Source organism: Ambystoma mexicanum, chromosome 12 (genome assembly GCF_040938575.1).
Source record: "Ambystoma mexicanum isolate Mex_15411 chromosome 12, UKY_AmexF1_1, whole genome shotgun sequence".
NCBI classification, from domain to species: domain Eukaryota; kingdom Metazoa; phylum Chordata; class Amphibia; order Caudata; family Ambystomatidae; genus Ambystoma; species Ambystoma mexicanum.
The window spans coordinates 573,651,517-573,669,835 of NC_090936.1; the positions used below are offsets into that span (position 1 = coordinate 573,651,517).

Here is an 18,319-nt window from a genome sequence, read left to right on the forward strand (position 1 = left end):
GCCATGCCGGTAATTACCCCGTTTTTACCGTGCTACTCGTAATGAGGCCCCACGAGTCAACAAACGAGAGATGAAGTAATCTCTTTGCTGTATATTACACAAACTTGTGTGGTGGTTCTTTGCCTAACTGAACAACATTACATAAAAAATGGAACACATATGGAAATTATACAAAATAGCCGTTCCCCACACCATGCAATAAACATATATTCTTCCACTGCAGATTCTGTCATTTTACCAAGACATAGTTTACCTTTACCATCAGCATCCCCTTTAATGTTCAGGGTTACCATGTTTTCTTCATATTACCTATGCAATTAGCGGGTACTGACTGCCCAACCATGTTTCAGCCCACACTGTAATATAATATACCAGCACATACATGGGTTCTGGGGAAAGATCCTCAGACCAAAAACCTTTTGGGGTTGCACTTTAAATGAACCCACCAATCAAAGCACACCACCAATAGACGACGCATACATGGGTATTGGGGAAGGTTGTACAATCCAACTCCCTCCCCCACGTTGAACTGCACAACGAGCAGGCATAGCTCTGCTTATAGACCTGTCAGCGACAAAAAGCCATGCAAATGGCGGACATTGAGGGTGTCAAAGTGGCTAACAGAGCAAAATCTCCCAAATCGAGTCGCAATACCTTGCACCTTGTTTGCAGAACAACTTGTGTTGGTGATAAAAAAGTATTTTGTATGTGTGTATGGCTGTTTTATCGTTGATGTTGTCGCCAATCGTGCAGATGTTTTCTTTCTATCAGGTGTGCGTGGCTTTGCTTTGTGAGCTGCCCAAGGTTTGTATCCGAATACAGAAAAAAAAACCGGAGCCGTGTAGCAGGCAAGGGGAGTCATTATATTGCAGAACAATTGTGTTTCCTTGTTCCAGGATGACGGTCCACGTTTCAGAAATGACAATGGCAAGGCAATTACCAGGGCGTTTTGTTCAAGCCCTCGCTTGCCTCATCCCTGCCCACGGTCGGCTCGAGGATTATACGAAAGCCTGCTTCACTGGACCTTCCCATCATTCCCTCCCTCACCTGCATCCACCATCCATCACCCGAGACGCCCTGCTCCCGGAGAAGGCTGTAGCAGGCAGGCATGGCTCACCCTGGACTTCTGGTGATCCCCCTCCTCATTTCTCTCGGCCTTCCAGGGCTGCACTCAGAGCGATGCCGTGAGTACCACCTGTTGCAAACCCACTTACCACCCCACTGCTTTAAAGGGTTAGCTCTTGCAGCTGAGCAGCAGCTGTCACACTCGGCTGTCAGTCAATGGTAGGAGCAAGCTGCTGGAGCTTTCGGGGGCATTGTGCCATCACTGGCCGGCTGCAATAAGATGTTACATCTGTGAGCTTTCCATCTTGTTAGAAGCGTTATGTGATGTCACTGCGTTTTCGTATTAAGAAAGAAGATAAGCTGCTGGCATTCATCAAGCTATAACAGTCTCTTGTGTGTTATATGGCTTTGATTCACAGAGCATTTTCCTATGGGAGCCCATCATTAGAAAACCCTTTTATGAAGCGGCCATAAAGTCTTAGAACCATCAGAAACTAGGAGGTTGTAGTTCAATCATAAAATGATAACATCTGTGACACGTCAGCGTGAGCCAATTCACTGCACCCCCTGCCCAGTGCCTCTGTCATCCCCTGCACTCAATGTGGGGTCTAGTGCCCATGACCTCCCTCTTACTACCAGCCCCCAGCCCCTACCCCACAGCTCATAAAGGCAGTCCAACCCCCATAACCTCTAACCCTACACTCACACCCCAATGACTGTTTACTACTTACCTGCCCTCTGTCTCTTCCAGCAGCCCTCTGACCCTCTGCCACTCTCCTCATACAGGGCTCCCTGGACCCCCACCCCATCTAGCCCACTGCACGCTGCAGGGTCACTGTGCATTGTCTCGCGGTGAGGCGCCATGCGGGGGGGAGGGGATGCAAGCATACCAAATGATTACTGTTCATTTCTAGGGAAGCAAATCAGAGGACTCCTCTGTATGGTGCTTTGCCACAATGAGAAAACTATACAAGATGGTGTCAATGTTTCCACTGTGCAATAGATTGTGAGGGCATATGCACTGAGGGACATTTATTTATTTATTTGAACTTTTTTAATGTGCCACCATCCTCAGGGCAGATCTCAAGAAGCCCAGAGGAGGGCAAAACCCGACTTCACGTTGGAGTCAAAGATGCAGACAATGCTCTCTGATGAGACCTTGGACAGTACCCTGGAGACTAAGGGCCTGCAGCCTTATTTCCCCTGTGGGCCTGGGCTGCTTAGATGGTGCTGCCAGCCCTTTCTTGGGAATATTGGCTTTATGGTAGTAGAGGAGTTGGGACTGCCGATGACATCTGTTGGCTCAAAACCAAAGGTCATTTGGTGCCCATTGGGCTCTACTTCATTGCATCACACACCCATATAAACATTATGTTATGTAAAGTACTATCAAATGTCAAATGTTATCACCTGTTATCATGATCCAGTGACTCTCATCATTGCAGGTGGTTACCCTGGAGACTGTGATGCCCAGGTACACTACATCTTTGATTGCTCTATGCCCTTCCCTGGATATCTTCTTATCATCACATAAGATAGTGTTCCTTTGGATTTTTGAAAACATATCTTCTTTAATTATCCATTATTATCCAATCATTGTCTTTGCTCCTTTTAGATGTTTGCAAGCCTTTCGGATATTCGTATGTGGCTTTCTGCCTCTCCCAGAGTGTAGACCTGAAAGGGTGACAGTCATTTGAAAGGTATGCCCCTTTTGGTTTGGAACCTGTGATTTCGATGCACTGTTGACAGAGTGCTAGCGAGTTAGGTATCTAAAAATCACCAATTTCTGCATAAGTATACCAGGTCCCAGTAAACAAAGAACGGTCTATGCCAGTGTTCATAATTCCGTGAAAAACACCTATTTTTGGTTTTCCATGTTTTGCCGGCTGACACTTGGCAAATGCATTGGCAATCCCACCAAAACGCTACAGTGACCCATATCCTGTCTTTCTATTGTGATAAGCAGGCTTTTACGTACTTAGTGTCTGTGAAGGCCTAATTGTGAGCCACACCCACTATCAGATCCAGATAATGAACATGCTTCTTTGCTGCTTACATGTTATTTGGTATTTATGAAGCTAAACTGTCAAAGGCGTGGCCTCATTTCGCTAAGTGACTGCTCAGCACAGCATTCCTGCACTGGACTGTCTTTCTGCTAGATCGTAATCTGCAACATGGCAGATACCGAAGGGAATACGCACAATAGAGGAACATCTGACCTTCAGGAAAAAGCACTAAAAATGTGGCTCTTTGATTTGCCAACCTGACTCGCCAAAGTGTGGGCAAATGGTCGAAGAGAATTGCGCACATTGACATAATGATACACAACACTGATAAGCTGAGGAGCAAAGATGGCCACGATTGCTCGCTGCCCCACAAAACCCACCCGTTGGGTTTTGCCCTTCAGATGACTGAGACGTTGGATTTAGTGTTGGCAATAAAACACAGTGGATTTTATTGCAAAATACATAAATCATAAACAAATTTGTAATTTTATTTATAAAATTCCATCATTAATAAATTACAACTGGCGGAAATATTTTCCCTGTCAAAGCAGCCCAACTGTGGAACTCCCTCCCACCTACTCTAAGAACTGATCAATCTTACCCACTCTTCAGATTAAACATGATCAAATGGCTCAAAGAAAATGACCCATAACCTAGCTGCACGAGTTACTTGACCTAGCAAATTACTGGACCCGTGCCTCCCACTGCGACGACTCCTCACCTGTATTACCTGAATGCTGTACTGACTCCATTTTTGTAATGCACCTGTAATATTTACTGTATACGAACGTATTTGTATTTTGATGCCTATGAAACTTTGTAACATGTAAGCCTAAAGCATTCTTATCTCCGCGCCCTGATACCTTCGGGTCTGGCGCGCGTGACAAATAAAGAAACCAACAAACAAGTCTCATCTCTGGTTATACTTTTGGGCACATATTCCAGGGGGCATCCTCCTGGCCCGTGCCGCTATCTTCTTCCCACGACTTTCGTTGTCTTGTTCCTCTCTGTTTCTTCCTCTCTTGTTCTTTTCTCCTTATTCTGGGTGGATGTGCTTGGGTAAAGAAAGTCCAGTCTCCTGTGTTCGCGGGATGACGTTTGCGCTTCGTTCGGTGTGCTAAGCAGGAATGGAAATCTGCTCCAGTTGTCTCCCTTTTTATTTGTAAAACATGGCCTGAGGCCATGCAGTTGGCTGTTGGCTTGGTTGTCCTCGTCGGCCAGCTGGCGCCGGTGACCATCCTCACTTCGGTGTGGCAAACCTGTCTTTCTTTCTTTGTCCCTTCTTCCCTGCCTACACCTGTTGCTGGCTGTTGGCAGGTAGGAACCATTTGGCACCTTGGTGTGACATGTTTCCTGTCCGGTGTGTGGCAGCTACACTGTGATTTCTACCCGGGGGGGATCAGGGGGTAGCCTGTGCGCAGGAACAACGGTGGGAAAACAAAGGTGGGAAGAAAAGGGGGGGATGGGGTGGCTCCCTCCCCCTTTCTGCTTTTGAAAATTGTAAGGCAATGGTTATGCCCCCTCCGCCCTAGACGAAGTGCATGTGCCTCCTAGCTGCATGGGTACCCCATTTCGTGGCACTGGACATTAACAGGTCTCAAACTTGGGAGCCACCGTTCATGTGATACTACCGGACTGCCCTGGCAGGGAAAAGAGAGTCACAACCTCGATAATCCTCCACACAATGGGTTTCAGCTTTAAGCTACAAACAACCGATGCTCCAATGATTGTAACCATACTGCCATGATCCGCTCCACTATCCCTGCTAAACTCTCCTCACTTCTGCACACACAACAACCATGCCACCTTCACATGGCAACCACAACGATCCAGAGTCACACCAACACTAAACAGCAAACCATCTCCCCTCCTCCAGTAACACAACTACAACACAGTCAAAGCACACACACCCCACAAGCCCAGAAAGCCCCCCCCCCCGTCCAACCTCAAGCACCCAAATGCCCTGCCACCCACACCAACTAGAAGCAAAACCCACACACATTGGCCAGGTTTTACATTGGGTGAAGTGTACAAAACCATGTTCGCTACTTTCCTGCCCCCGCTTCCCACAAACCCCATGACCATGCCCCTCCCACACACAATACAAACCCCCAAACACATGCCCCTGCTGTTTAAGGGAACGTTCAGCGCAGTGCACTGAAAGTGCAAGTTTCAGCTTCTTCCTACACTTTTATTTTAAAGCGAAACCATTCCGGAACGGTTGCTTTTTCAAATAAAAGTATAGGAACAGCAGAAATTCATTATAAAAGTAGAGTAGAGAAGCACCGCTCCCAAACGCCTCCGCTCACTTCGACCACTTGGTTTTCCGAACTGAAACTACCATCACAACAGCAAACGCTCCAGTGCGTTCTCTCTCGCCTCCCATAAACAAACAAACTTGTTCCTGTTTTCCTTTTCAGATGCACCAGGAGACCATGCAAATGGCAGTGGTGTGCAGTACAAATAACATTAGCATTACATAACACGGAATACCTAATGCAGCCTAATTGCAGCATTGAGAGACAGTCCTAACTAAGGCTATCCAATAATTATACCATTAAGCTACAGGCAAAAGCTGTGTATGGAGTTATTGTGAGATGCGTGAGGCTAAATCTATGGCTATTGTTGGTTTCCCGATGGTTGGAAATGGAGCATGAGGCCAGCGAAAAGTTAGGCGACACTGCGCAATAAGAGCAAAAGGTACTTAAATGGCCGTGTGCTTGGTTCACTGACAATGTTTGCAGATTGTGGACTAGGCCTATCTTCACTTTAATAGTAAATTAATTACAGATGCTAACGAGGAAATTGAAGAGGGCTTAGCATGTCCAGTTCCGTCATGCAGGGTCCCATCAAGGGACAGGTGGGAGGGTTGGCCTGCCATGCAGGGTCCCATCAAGGTACAGGTGGGAGGGCTGTCCTGCATCTCCTGACATGTTTGGATGTTGCACCTAAAGGGGCCATGCAGTAAATGGAAAAACATCCAGAGCTTTTTATCCATCCCTGCACCACCAACAATGACCAGCAAAGGGGCTTCAGAAAATCCCTTTGTTTGACGAAATCTAGTTGGGTTGGGATTGGAGACCTATGGGGCCACCATTCACTAGATGGGCCCTTTAAAATAGCTGGAACCTTTAACAAAGGAACATGACTCGAACACCTGATTAAAGAACAAAGTGGGCCTGTCCAGTGAATGATGTCATAAAACCTATCAAAGGTGATCATGTGATCCTCAGTAGATTGTTGATGTTGCTTTTATGGGTCCGAAGTGCAGTGGGCTAATATATATATTTTAATCAGATAGCTACTTCTAAGAACGGCGAAGGGACAAACAAAACCATCTTGCTGTTGCCCAGTAGCATGCTCTTTCCTAGGAATAGCTCATGCCAGTGGTCGGTACCACAGCTCTGATTTTAGGAAGTCTGTTGTGGTCATTAGTGAGGACTGTCCCCAGAGAGAGAGTCTCAAATAGAAATAGGTGTTGCATCTCCTAAACTGGGCCCTGATGTTTGAGAGAGTAAAGATGCTTAACCTGCATAACAGACGAACATTATGCCAAGTGTCAATTACACATAGAGTAGAAGTAAAGTGTATGTTGCTATATGGTTTGCACAGTTGTGAAGTCTTTGTCTATGTGTTACAGTTAGTATAAGTTCAATAATTCATTAGATCATGTATCTATGAATAATTACTAACATACCAACTAAGCGAGCTCTGAAAATGTATGTGGAATTATATGTGAATGTACACTGTGAGGAATCTGAATGATATCATCACTCTTTTCACTGAGGTAGCATCTCCTCGTGTGGCCAGGGGACGGCAGCCGCTACCTGATCCTGATCCTAGGGTGGCTATTTGAAAGAGGACCACATGGGTGAGGCGACCTTTGGGCGGATGATGACATGACATAATCTGGCGAGACATGGCATCCCCCTTTCCCTTTAGGGATATTCCCTCCATTCCTCATGCCTTGATCGAATACTGCCATTATCCTCTTCAACAACTTGCCAAGTCTACTGACAGTACTCTTCAATATCAGATAATGAACAAGATGACAAAAACCGTGACGAGAAAGAGGCAAGGAGCAATGATAATTACTCCCAATGAGAACCAACACCAGCAGTCTAATAGCTGGAAGAATCCACTTGGCTCGACACAGTTTAAAACCATGCCGGGAAGACAAGTATGGAGTTTGTCTTCTTTATCCTGGTGCACTTCAAGGACGCTGTGAGGACAAGAGATCTGACCGGCTAGGCAATGCCAGAGAACCCAAACTGTCACATTGACAGGCAAGAGGAGAATCCGAGAGAGCAGAGACTGGCAGCAGTGCAGACGACAGGGTGGCAAGACGAAGCGAGAAGGCAGCCCAGTGAGCGATGTGCTCTGGGAAGCTCTACAGAGGCTGTGGCAAAGCAGAAGGAAAGAAGCCGTGCTTCCTGGGAGCTGAGGGATCTGGGACACTGACCAAGGACCTAACGCCTGCCAGAGCTGCCTGCAGGGTCAGAGAGAGCCACAAAGCACCGGATTCAGAGTCAGGAACGCAGAGGGACGGCAGGAAAAAAAACAGTGAGCCCCAGGAAAGGGTTGGGACACCGAAGAACTCTCGGGCAAAGTAAAGGAAGCCCTAGACAGTGGGACTGGTGTCTGGAACCCACAGTGTGAACTTGGGGAAAACCAAGAAGGGAAAACCAGAAGAACGTTGGGTATTAGAACCTGGCAGGAGAGTATACCAGGTATTTTGTGTATCACAGTGAATGAACAAATTAAGAGAACTGGGCACACGCTGTGTAAAGAAACTGAGCATATCAGGCAAAGCCAAGTGTGTGAAGTGAACTGCATAAGGACGTCCTGGCAGGAGAGTATACCAGGCAAAGCCAAGTGTGTGAAGTGAACTGCATAAGAAAGTCCTGGCAGGAGAGTATACCAGGTAAAGCCAAGTGTGTGAAGTGAACTGCATAAGAAAGTCCCGACAGGAGTGTATTCCAGACAAAGCAATTGTGTGAAGAAAACTGCATGAGAAAGTCCTGGCAGGAGAGTATACCAGACGAACCCATGATTCATGGATCTGCAGGCTTCTTCTCTGTGTTGCACATCCCCTGTTTAAAATGTCTTAGTCGTTTTAGCATGAGACCGAGGGAAGGCAATGTACCATTGCTTTTGTAGTCACAAAAGGCACACACAGTAGCTTCCCAGTTTAGGAGGAGTGTGGAGTACTTCTGCTGCCTTCTCTGTCATTTCCTGAAGACATCTTATCCAGCTTGTGTAAAAGTTTTAAATGTAAGAGCAGACAGAATTCAGTCAACACACCAAGTACTTCAAATAGACAGCCCAACAACTCCTCTCCTCCATTCCTCTCTTCTGTAGTATAAATAGCTCTAAATGGGTAAAACATAACCGTGCCTGGCTTCAGGAGACCCCCGTGTGGGGATCAGCTCACACCTTGTGCATATGCAAATCCCTGACAGCCCCTCCCTACCCTTGGAAGGACAGCCCTTAGAATAAGGATGATGTTACGCTCACTTGGTATCCACGGGGATGCCACCCAGCCCTGGCTGGATGATTTGCACTCTCGAACCCTCTCCCGGTCCCTTGGTAAGGCCTCTGGTTAAAGATGGGTCAGCAATATAGGAGAGCTGGATTCAATACCAGATTGTCTTTATGTTTTCCCTCCTCCCTTGGCATCACCTCCTTCCTCCCCCTTGGGCCTTCTCCTTACCTTAATATTGTAAAAGGTGGATTCTCTGTCCTGCTCCTCGTGGCGTAGATGTGGGGGGTGAGCAGCGACCAAGTTACCTCACTGGTGCAAGCCCCCCTGTGGGAATCCAGGCCTGCTGCGACTCCATAGGTTTGCTGCTTTACAGTCTTTATATGCAGTTCTTATGTTCCTCTTAGTTTGAATAATAATGTCTTGCTTCTTTCCTTTTAGGTATTTTGGTGTTGTCATGCAGTATGAAGATGAGCATAGGCCGGTAGGCGAAAGCGCGGTGTGCGCGATGCTGTCCAGTGAGTAATGCGCGTTGCGCAGCACTGTTTTGCCTTTTATATTGCTAACCTGTGTCTTTTCTCTCCTTGCAGGTTGCGATGTTCCTCGCCGAGCGCCGTAATGTTCCAGCAATGATACTGACCAGGAGATGGCTACCCAGGTAAGAATTGTGTGGCTTTCTTCAGGAGGAAACGGGAGGAAATGCTTACTAATGCCGTCTTTCTTTCTCCTCTTTTCAGGTTATGGTATTCCAGGATGCATGCAGTGCCGGATGATGGAGTTCATACCTTCAGGTGAATGGAACTGAAGTCAGCGATGTATTGAAGACAGGATACTGTTGCAGGTAAGTTTCGTAGTGTTCTTTCTCTCTCTGCAGGCCCTTGGTTTCAGGTAAGCTGGCATCAAAGAACTGGACACGGTAAGCATTACGCTGCCCACAGCAGAATAACGCAAAGCATGTTCTGCTGTTTGGGTGCTGTTTAAATAGTCTCAGGTAAAGTAGTCCAGGCAAAATAGTCCCAGGCCTGCCACACCCAAAGTAGTCCAGGTAAAGTAGTCCCAGGCCTGCCACACCCAAAGGTCTAGACCGCATAGCTCAGTTCCTTGTAACTGAGTTATGTGTGTGCCTCCATGTTGGCTGAACCCCCCCCCCAAGTGAAAGAGTCCCAAGTAAATAGTCCCATTCCAATGTTGGTCTTCATGATGGTTATGAGCCTGGCGCCAAAGGCACCAGGACTGACTCCAAGAGAGTCTTGGATGAGGTTTTAAGGCCTTTGACCTGGCCCTAACTGGAAGGCTGACTTGCCAGTGAGGGCCAGGGGCAAGGGTCATGACAGATGAATGAAGCATGGCTGTCTTTGCCATGCTCCTTTCATTTTAGCTGTGACATAAGTAAGGAAATCTCCTGAGATCCTTAGCTAGAACGGGTCCAAAGAGACCGAAACTCGAGTTTGCATACTTATTGGAAAGTCCATCATATCCCCCAGCCCCATAACACCTGTGTGTCATTTCCAACACACTGCTCTTCACCATCCTGTGTTTGCTGCACCTCTCCATCCCCTTTTTTAATCCAGGGTGCAGGATATTTTTGAGGAATCCACACCCCACCCTCAATCTTTTCTGCTCCATTTTTCATCATGAAGAATCCCCTGCAGGGTTGCATCAGCACTGATACCGAAGGCCTGGTGCTATGACAAAACCTAGTGAGCTTGTGTCTGTTGGTGACAGTGGAGGGGGTGGGGGGTTCACTGTGAACTGCGTGAGAAGAGTTTGGCACTTGAGGGAGACAGCAAGGTGCACCTCTGGCTGAAATGAGCTGGGATTTTTGCCTCTGCCAGACCAATGCCTGACAAACGCCTAACAAATGCCTTAGTCCCAGCCCAAAACAGACCCTGCCTCGATGAGCAGAATTCCCAATAGGTCACTAAGCACAGCCCTTTGACTTGGTAGAGTGAGCATGAGGCAGCTCTGAGCCTGCCAACCAGCTTGCTAAGCAAGGCAACATTTTAAGTAGCCCTTTCACTGAACCAGAGCTTTTTGCCTCCCATAAGCTTTAGCTGTTGCTTATAGTAATTGACTGAAGTTTGCAGAGTGCCTAACCCTTCCCCCTCATCTGCCAACTCACAGATGCTTGTTTTGCTGCACATGGGATTCAATGTATCGATGTGTGTGTGTGTGTGTGTGTGTGTATGAGAGATAGAGAAAGAGAAAGAAAGATAGAGAGAGAGAGAAAGAGAGTGGGGGAGTATCGACTGCAGGTGCAGTATTAGATGGTACCTTTTTGCAATAGGCCAGTGGTGGGAGTAAGAGTTGCAGGCTATTTTGCAAGTATGTTATTCAGTGTGTATGTCTTCTGCAGACCATGTCATTTCATCGAAGGATGTTTTTTCACTGGGTTTTTTACCGTGATTTTTTTAACGAGAAAAATACATCGACTTTTTTGGGGGGGGGGGGGTAATCCCCGCAAACACCCAATTTTCTAAAAAAATGGCTGGGTTTTTGTGAGAAAAAAAAGTCGTGGTAAAAAAACCTGCAAAAAAACATCCACGATGAAAGGACGTTGTACCGTCTTCTGCATGTTAAGCATAACAGATCCGTCAGCTGTAGACAGTTACCCTAGGGGTTGATAGACTATAATACCCATTCCCCCTCTTGCGCTGCAACTCATAAAATACAGCTGAGTTCCATGGAAAATGTGGCCCAGCTGTCACATATCCACTGACATAGCAGCCATCTCTGCCCCTGAACACAATGATATACATGATTTTAATAATGTTTTAAACTAGTGCTAGTAATTGAATGGCCACCTAAGCGGGCTTTCCACCCCATATCACTTTGAACCCATATCAATGGCAGCAGGTGCTATCCAGATATCAAATAACATAACATAGCATATGTGGAGGGATCCACAACTTATAGGTGTTGTTTGTTTACTTATCCAACCATTGACTGTTAATCCATGTGGCCATTCCCACCCACTTCCTGCCCTCTCTGCCCAAAACACATCCTCCTTGGATTTCTTTGAGTTTGGTTTATCAAGTCATACATTCAAACTTTAAGCTCGAAGTGCCTGCCAGTGTCTTTTTGAGGCAGTCTTCTGAAAGTTAATGACTTAATCCAAGCTGCATAGGCGCTTTTGGATGAGGTAGAGGCCCGGGTCTGTGCAGTAGGGGTTCAGGGAGGGTAGTGGGGGGGGGGGAATTTTGCTAGGGACCATTATGCAGGTTGGGTAGTTTATTTTTCTACTCTGGTATACATGGGGGATCAAACACCATCTTGGATAAACAGTAGCCATTTTACAATCAAGGCCTAACATTGTGCTGCAGTTAGGGCTGCAGGCCCCAAGGCACACATTGGGGAGTAGGTGATTGCCTGTGGGAATAGGTTGTAGCATGGGCACCGGTGAGAAAGGCCAGAGCTGCAGAAATCCATAAACCTATTAACTCATTTTGCCAGTGTTCGTATCCCAGAAAGAATGTGTCCTGCAAGGTCACAAGGGGGTTGAGACCTCTCTGTGAACAGCGATCCCAAGATAAGGAGGGCACAGGCCTCCAACTCTTCACGTCCCAGCTCCAAGTGATGGCCCTTAGCGGCCCCCATCAAGACCCCCGCATTCCTAGGTACTGGTCAATCCCAGACCACCCACCATAAACCTGTTAAACTCTCAATTGATCAGAAAAGATCTGAAACTAGGGATTAGTTGTCTTCACCATAGGTCATGTGATGTGTGCGGCGAGGTGCCGGGAGGGTTAAAACCACATAGATAAAACGAGGGTGGGGAGCCTTGGTGGGGTGTCAACATGTCGGAATCGAGCCATAATTCGTCAGAAGCGATGATCTCGAACTACCCCTTAGCCCTTGTGTGCAGTACCGGGTGCACATTAGGATACAAATAGAACTAGTATTGTTTTTCTGAACATAATGGCCAATTAGACAACGCATTGTACAGTGTGACGCATGAAGAAGCGCCCACGTGGAAAAAAATGGACAGAAGAGGCTGGGTCCAATGGCATGGCATCCATTATGGAGCAGGTATCCATGTATAGTCTTGACCAACCAGCCACGTGGATTTGTACATTATATAATTGCGTCACTCATGACGATGAATGCCTTTATAATGTCTTCTTTGTTGCGATTTCGCCAGAAGATTCTGTGGCAGCAAAGGGCTTTGTTGGCGCACCTTCTATTTTTGTGGAAATAAAACTTTAATAACTTTGTTCTCCTTGTAAGAGGTGTACTGTTCCTTTTTCCCTAGCGGGTTGTATTTTTTCTGGTGTGAGAGTTGAAGTGTTTCTCTAAACAGGTCTGCCTTATGCCACTTGATTTATAAGCACTCTGCGTGTCCTTCACTAAAATCCTTTTAAAAACAATCATTTGTAAAGTCAACAGTTTTGGTTTGTGTATAAGCAATAGGCATTTGTCTGGAACTGCTATTATATGCCCAGGTACTCACACCATTTTATAGCTGCTACCATCAAGGGTCAGGTGTTACCACTATGCCAGTGCCTGTCAAATGTCATTCCCATGCCTAGATAAAAGCCCAAACTGTTGGCATTGCCAATGCTTGTTCACCATGCTTTGAGTAAAGTGTCTCCATTTTACTTCTTAATATCCTGTCTCTTGCCCATGATGCCGAAGCTAGGAGCGAGGAACTCTCTCATGTTGTTAGTCTCCAGAGAGTCTTGGCGAAGTTACACGGTGCTATTAAAAACCCCAAGGGTGAAGCACAGCCACTATCTTAGTCACAGCGCTCAGGGATGCTAGACCTCTGTAAGGTCACAGGATGTTGAGGTGGAGGTAGGGGGGCCTGAAACTCCTTCCAGCCCCATATCTAATGGATGGAAGTTAGGCAGAAGTGTCACAGAAAACAAAATCTGACCTTATCTAAGTAAATAGATAAAAGAAAGTGAAAGTGGAAATAAATGTGAGGTTTGCGTGACATAAACAAAGTGACGTATAGAAAGGTGTGTTTAGAGAGGCTTAGATCGAGGAGACCCCTTGAGAGGAATAGAAACACATTGCTTGCTTGGGGTGCAGTTACTATGTCAGCTCAGCATAGAACCCTAAAGCAGTGATGCTTAAGTTATGGATCGCCTGTAAGATGACTCTCGCCGGATAAAGCAGCTACAGCCTGCCTTCTACCCACCCTGATGCGTTGTGTGTATGTAACTCGCAGGCTGGTGAGGGAAGCTGGGAAAGGTGCAGAGGACGAGGGGTTTTGATCAGGTTTAAGTGATGGTTAAACTTCCAGGAATTATGTTTGTGAAGGAACAAGTATGGGCCGTCACTGCCAATGGGCTATTTTCCCGCAGAGTTGGGCCACTGAAAAACCATGTGTGCTGAAAATTACAGGAGTGTGTGGGTTGTTTTCTTTTGGGGTACTCAGCACAACAGTTTATTTGGAAATGTTCGAAGTGCACATCTTTACTTCAAAGGCTAAAAAAAAAAGAGTCCTGGGCGCATTTTCGTTCTAAATTTAGAATCTGCTTGGGGGCTTAGACGAGCAAGAAGTGTCCACTTACCAAGTCACAGCCTGGCTGAGACACACAAACAGCCTCATGGCTCTGCAGCCAGCACCTCAATCACCTCGCAAAAAATTTCTTTTGTTATCAGCAGCAATGCCTTTCTTAGGCGTGATGGGACATTTCCAACTCGGAAATCGCAAACCAGCAGCAGTTATCATGCAAATCTGTACCCACTTCAACATCAGTTAAAATGGGTGACTGAATTAAGCCCCCTTTTAAAGATTCGTTTGTTTATACCCATGATGTCTACTAGATTGACATGCAAAACAGTTTTGCTTTATGTCCATGGTCAAATATTAACATTATACATAAAAATGTAGACCTCCAAACCTCTACCAAGTAAAGTTGGGAAGATGTGTTTCAACTGCCTACATTACGGAGTGGGTTAAAATCCCTGCTTCGCTGTTAAGCCAAAGTGTTTTGTTTAGTTTATTTATTTAGTGCACCAAACCCTTAGGCATGTAGCCGCAATGCAGCATAGTAAATACAGTTACAAGAGCAGAGATAAAACATTTACAAGGTTAACAAGAATTCATTACAACTGCAGTTCAGATATATCACATATCAGCAGGTCATGCGTTTGTCATGCCTCATTGGAAAAGAGCCAGGTTTTTACATTTTTCAGGATCTGTAGTAAAATGGTTCAGGCAAAGAGTTCCAAAGTTTAGCTGATGAAACAGGGAAGCTGCTACCACCAGCTTTCTGTAACTTGAATCTAAGTATTTTGAGACAATGTAGGTGTTGGGATCTTGCAGGTCGGTCTGATGTGTTCCTGGAGAATTTGCAAGCTAGGTATTTAGGAGCTGAGTTGGAAAGGCATTTATGAATGGTTGTTAAGGTTTTAAATGCAATTCTGTCTTTGGCTGAGAGCCATTGGGCGTTGCGTCTTAGTGCTGGTATGTGCTGGGTTCCCGGGATGTTGAGCGCCGTTCATAACGCATTAATTTGTATTATTTGCAATTTTTTTACATTGCGCTTGCTAATCCCCAGGTACAAGGCATTACAATAATCTATTTTAGACAAACTGAGAGCTCTTGCCAAGGTAGTGCAGCTTGCTGTTGACACAAATGGTTTACACGCATTGATTAGTTTGCACGTGTAAGCCGTGGCAGAGGCTGTAGCGTTAACTTGTCTAGTTAAGGTTAAGGCAGAGTCAAAATAGATTCCCAGAGTTTTCACTTCCTTCAAACCTTTTATGTTGATCCCATCGTTAAGACAAAGACTATGGGGGTCATTACGAGTTGGGCGGTAAGGGTTTACCGGCACCGTTAAGGATGCCGGTAAACCATTACCGCCCTATTCCGGGGTCCCTTAGCGGGTCCCAGCAGGAACGGCTGGTCTGACCAGCCGTTCTCTGCGGAACCCGTTAAGGGACCTTGGAGCTAATAACTGCAGGCCCGCTATTAGCGCCTTCCCCATTCCCATTGATCCCTATGGGTGGGGGCTCAAATGGGAATGGGGAATGGTATACTGAATGGGGACTTACCGGGTCCGCATAGGTCAGAATGTCCCGGTAAATCCCCGTTCAGTCAGACTGGACCCAGACCTGGGTTTGGAGGCAGCCATGGCGCTAATAGCGCCATGGCTGCCTCCAAACTCGTAATGACCACCTATGTATGGCCATCCATGCTTGGATAACAAAGTGTGTGATCCTGTGTGTGGATCACACACACACAAAGTGTGTGATCCTGGGCAAAATATTGAATCTCATTCTGACTTAACTACACACACAAGTCCATATAAGTGATTAAATTCACACTACATGCAAAAGGCACCCTAACAATGAAGCAAATTTAAGGACTTTAGGGACCAAATGGTGTACCCTCAGGCTCCTCTGTCAGTGGCCCCAATGCCATCACCTAGAATTGCATTATTAATCCACTGGCACTCCCTCAGTCTCAAATCACTTGATTTAACAGGAAAATATATAGGGCCTCATTGAGGGTCCGGCGATAACCCTGCCAGTGATACCGGTGGGTTGCTGCCAGACCTGTAAAAAATTACCGGCGCCTGACTTCCGAGTGCCAACGGGCTATTCCAAGTCCGGTGGCTGGGAAGTCAGGCGCCATTAATTTTGTTAGTCCCCATTTCCATGGAGTCCCATAGGAATGGGGACACGGAAGCACTGGCACCGTTAACAACGGTACCAGTGCTCTCGTGAAAACTCTGCAAACGGGTGCCGTCGCGCCCAGCAGGTCTGACTCTGGCTGGTGGGACGGCACCTGCCTGCCGAGTTGTAGTCTGCTGTTCCGGAAACAATGGTGCCGGTAGGCTTACCGGCACCGTTGTTTCCGGACCGGCACTATTGTAATGAGGCCCATAGTCTCATTAGCCATTCAGTGCACCAGAGATTCATGTATAGCGGGGAGAGGGGGCTGCAGCAGAACTCTCTTCATGCGCTGTCACTCTCTGTCCCTCTCCAGTCTCTTTCTTTCTCTCTCTCTGCACTGTCTCTCTCACTCTTTTTGCTATCACTCCCCGCACTCTGTGCACTTTCACTCTCTCTTTCACCATGCACTGCCACACTCGCCTTTTGCTGCTGCTCTGTCTCTTTTCCCACCTTAACTCCTCACGCCCTTACCCTCCCTCTCACCCAAGCACCCTCGAAGAAATCTCCTTTTGCACTATCATTCCATCTTCTCCAATTCTCATCTGTGCTTGCAGCCCTTACTTTTCCTCTCACCCTTCAACTCACACCCTTGCTTTTTTACCCTCCCACTCACCCTCTTTTGTTCATATCTCCTCTTGCCCACCATCAATGGAATCCTCTCTCAATAGCTTCCTCTCTTGCCCTTCTCATCCTCTTGCATCCCTTCATCTCTTCTGGGCCTCGACCTTGAAACTTGCAAGGCCCTCACTGCGCAAGTGCCTCCATCACTCGGCAGGCAGGACGTTACTGGCCATGCATAACCCAGAAAGCCTGGTTTAAAGCTGTAAGGTCTCTTTTGGTTGATTAGAACTCTAAGCTCCTACCAAGGGCTTCCTGTGTAGTTACTTATTGTTGCATTGACAGTTCTCCGAGAGATTGTTTCTGATTGGTTGGTTCTTCAGGGCCTCCTCATGGAGATAGCGATTTTTCATAGTCTGGTCCAATGCTTTTCCCTTCGATAGTTCTCGGTAACACCTGCCTGCATGAACGTTTCTGCTTTACTCGGGCCCAGTGCCTAGCCCCCGGGGTGTCCGTTCAGGTTTGGGAATTGCAGTGTCACTGTTTTGGGGGGTCTGTTGTGGTTGTTTGTGATGCCAACAGTAGTCCCCAGTGGATTACATTTGAATTTACTAGGGTCCCAAAGCCTCAGACTCTGTAACTCCGATTGTGGATGCCATCTCTCGTGAGCTATGACAATACTGTCACCTCCTAAATTTAGTTTACATAATTGATATAGTAAGGATCTTGCTTCAAGGAGAAGCAACTCACTTCATCGAACACTTACTGTAACAGCAGCATCCCAAAGATGGGAAATTGTACATTGGACATTGTAGAGTCGGTGGTCGGTTCAGAACAGATAACAGAACTATTTGACCAGTAGTATGTTGTTTTAGGGGGTGACGCTAGGGTTCCAGTGGTTTCTCTAGTAGGGTGACCCTTGGGTTGGGAATGGTTAACAAAGCTTTTTCTGACGGGATTTCTTTTGTTTAGCTCTGTCCCAATTAGGGGGTATCTCTGGTGTTGAACTTTGACCACAAGGCCTTCTCTCTGGCAATGTCCCTTATGTTACATTCGGCACCTCCTTCTTCCCAGGGTTGCCTCCTTTTTTTGTCAAGGGCTGCAGTGGCTGCTTTTAGGGCATGCCTCTTGTGTTGAGCTTCTTTAGGGGCCTTTTTGCCTCCTATCAGGGTGTCTCTCATTTAGTTTGGGCCCCCACCCTCCTCCCATGGTGTCTCTTGCTTGGGTAGGTCAGCAGCGTTTTCTTGCAGAGATGATTCTGGTATAAGGACTACTAAGGTCTCATTGCCTTCTTTAAAGGTGTGTCTCTTGTACTGGGCAAGAGAACCCCCTGTTCCTCCCTTAAGTGTGTGTTCATTGTGCTGTGCTAGGGCCCTCAGTCTCCTCTTATGTGAGTGTCTTGTGTTGATTGAGAACTCAGTAAATCTTTATCGTGGATGTCTCTTTTGTAAATCGACTTCCCCAGAGTCTTCACCTCGAGTAAATAATATCTCTATGTTAAGCTTTAGCTCCATTGCAGCTTTTTATGGAGTGCCGCTTGTTTTGGGCTGGGGAGACTCTGTAACTTTTTGGGGGT

The 18,319-nt window shown here is 46.6% G+C and overlaps 1 protein-coding gene across 1 annotated transcript in view; it reads left to right on the forward strand.

The window, feature by feature from the left end:
* The first annotated feature begins 1,048 nt into the window (after positions 1–1,048).
* LOC138513018 (transcobalamin-1-like) overlaps positions 1,049–18,319 on the forward strand; it is a 101,231-nt gene continuing 83,960 nt past the window's right edge. The window contains exon 1 of the mRNA XM_069627733.1: positions 1,049–1,184. Within this exon, the coding sequence (XP_069483834.1) occupies positions 1,109–1,184 (76 nt within the window). The 5' untranslated portion in view covers positions 1,049–1,108. The remainder of the gene's footprint in view (positions 1,185–18,319) is intronic.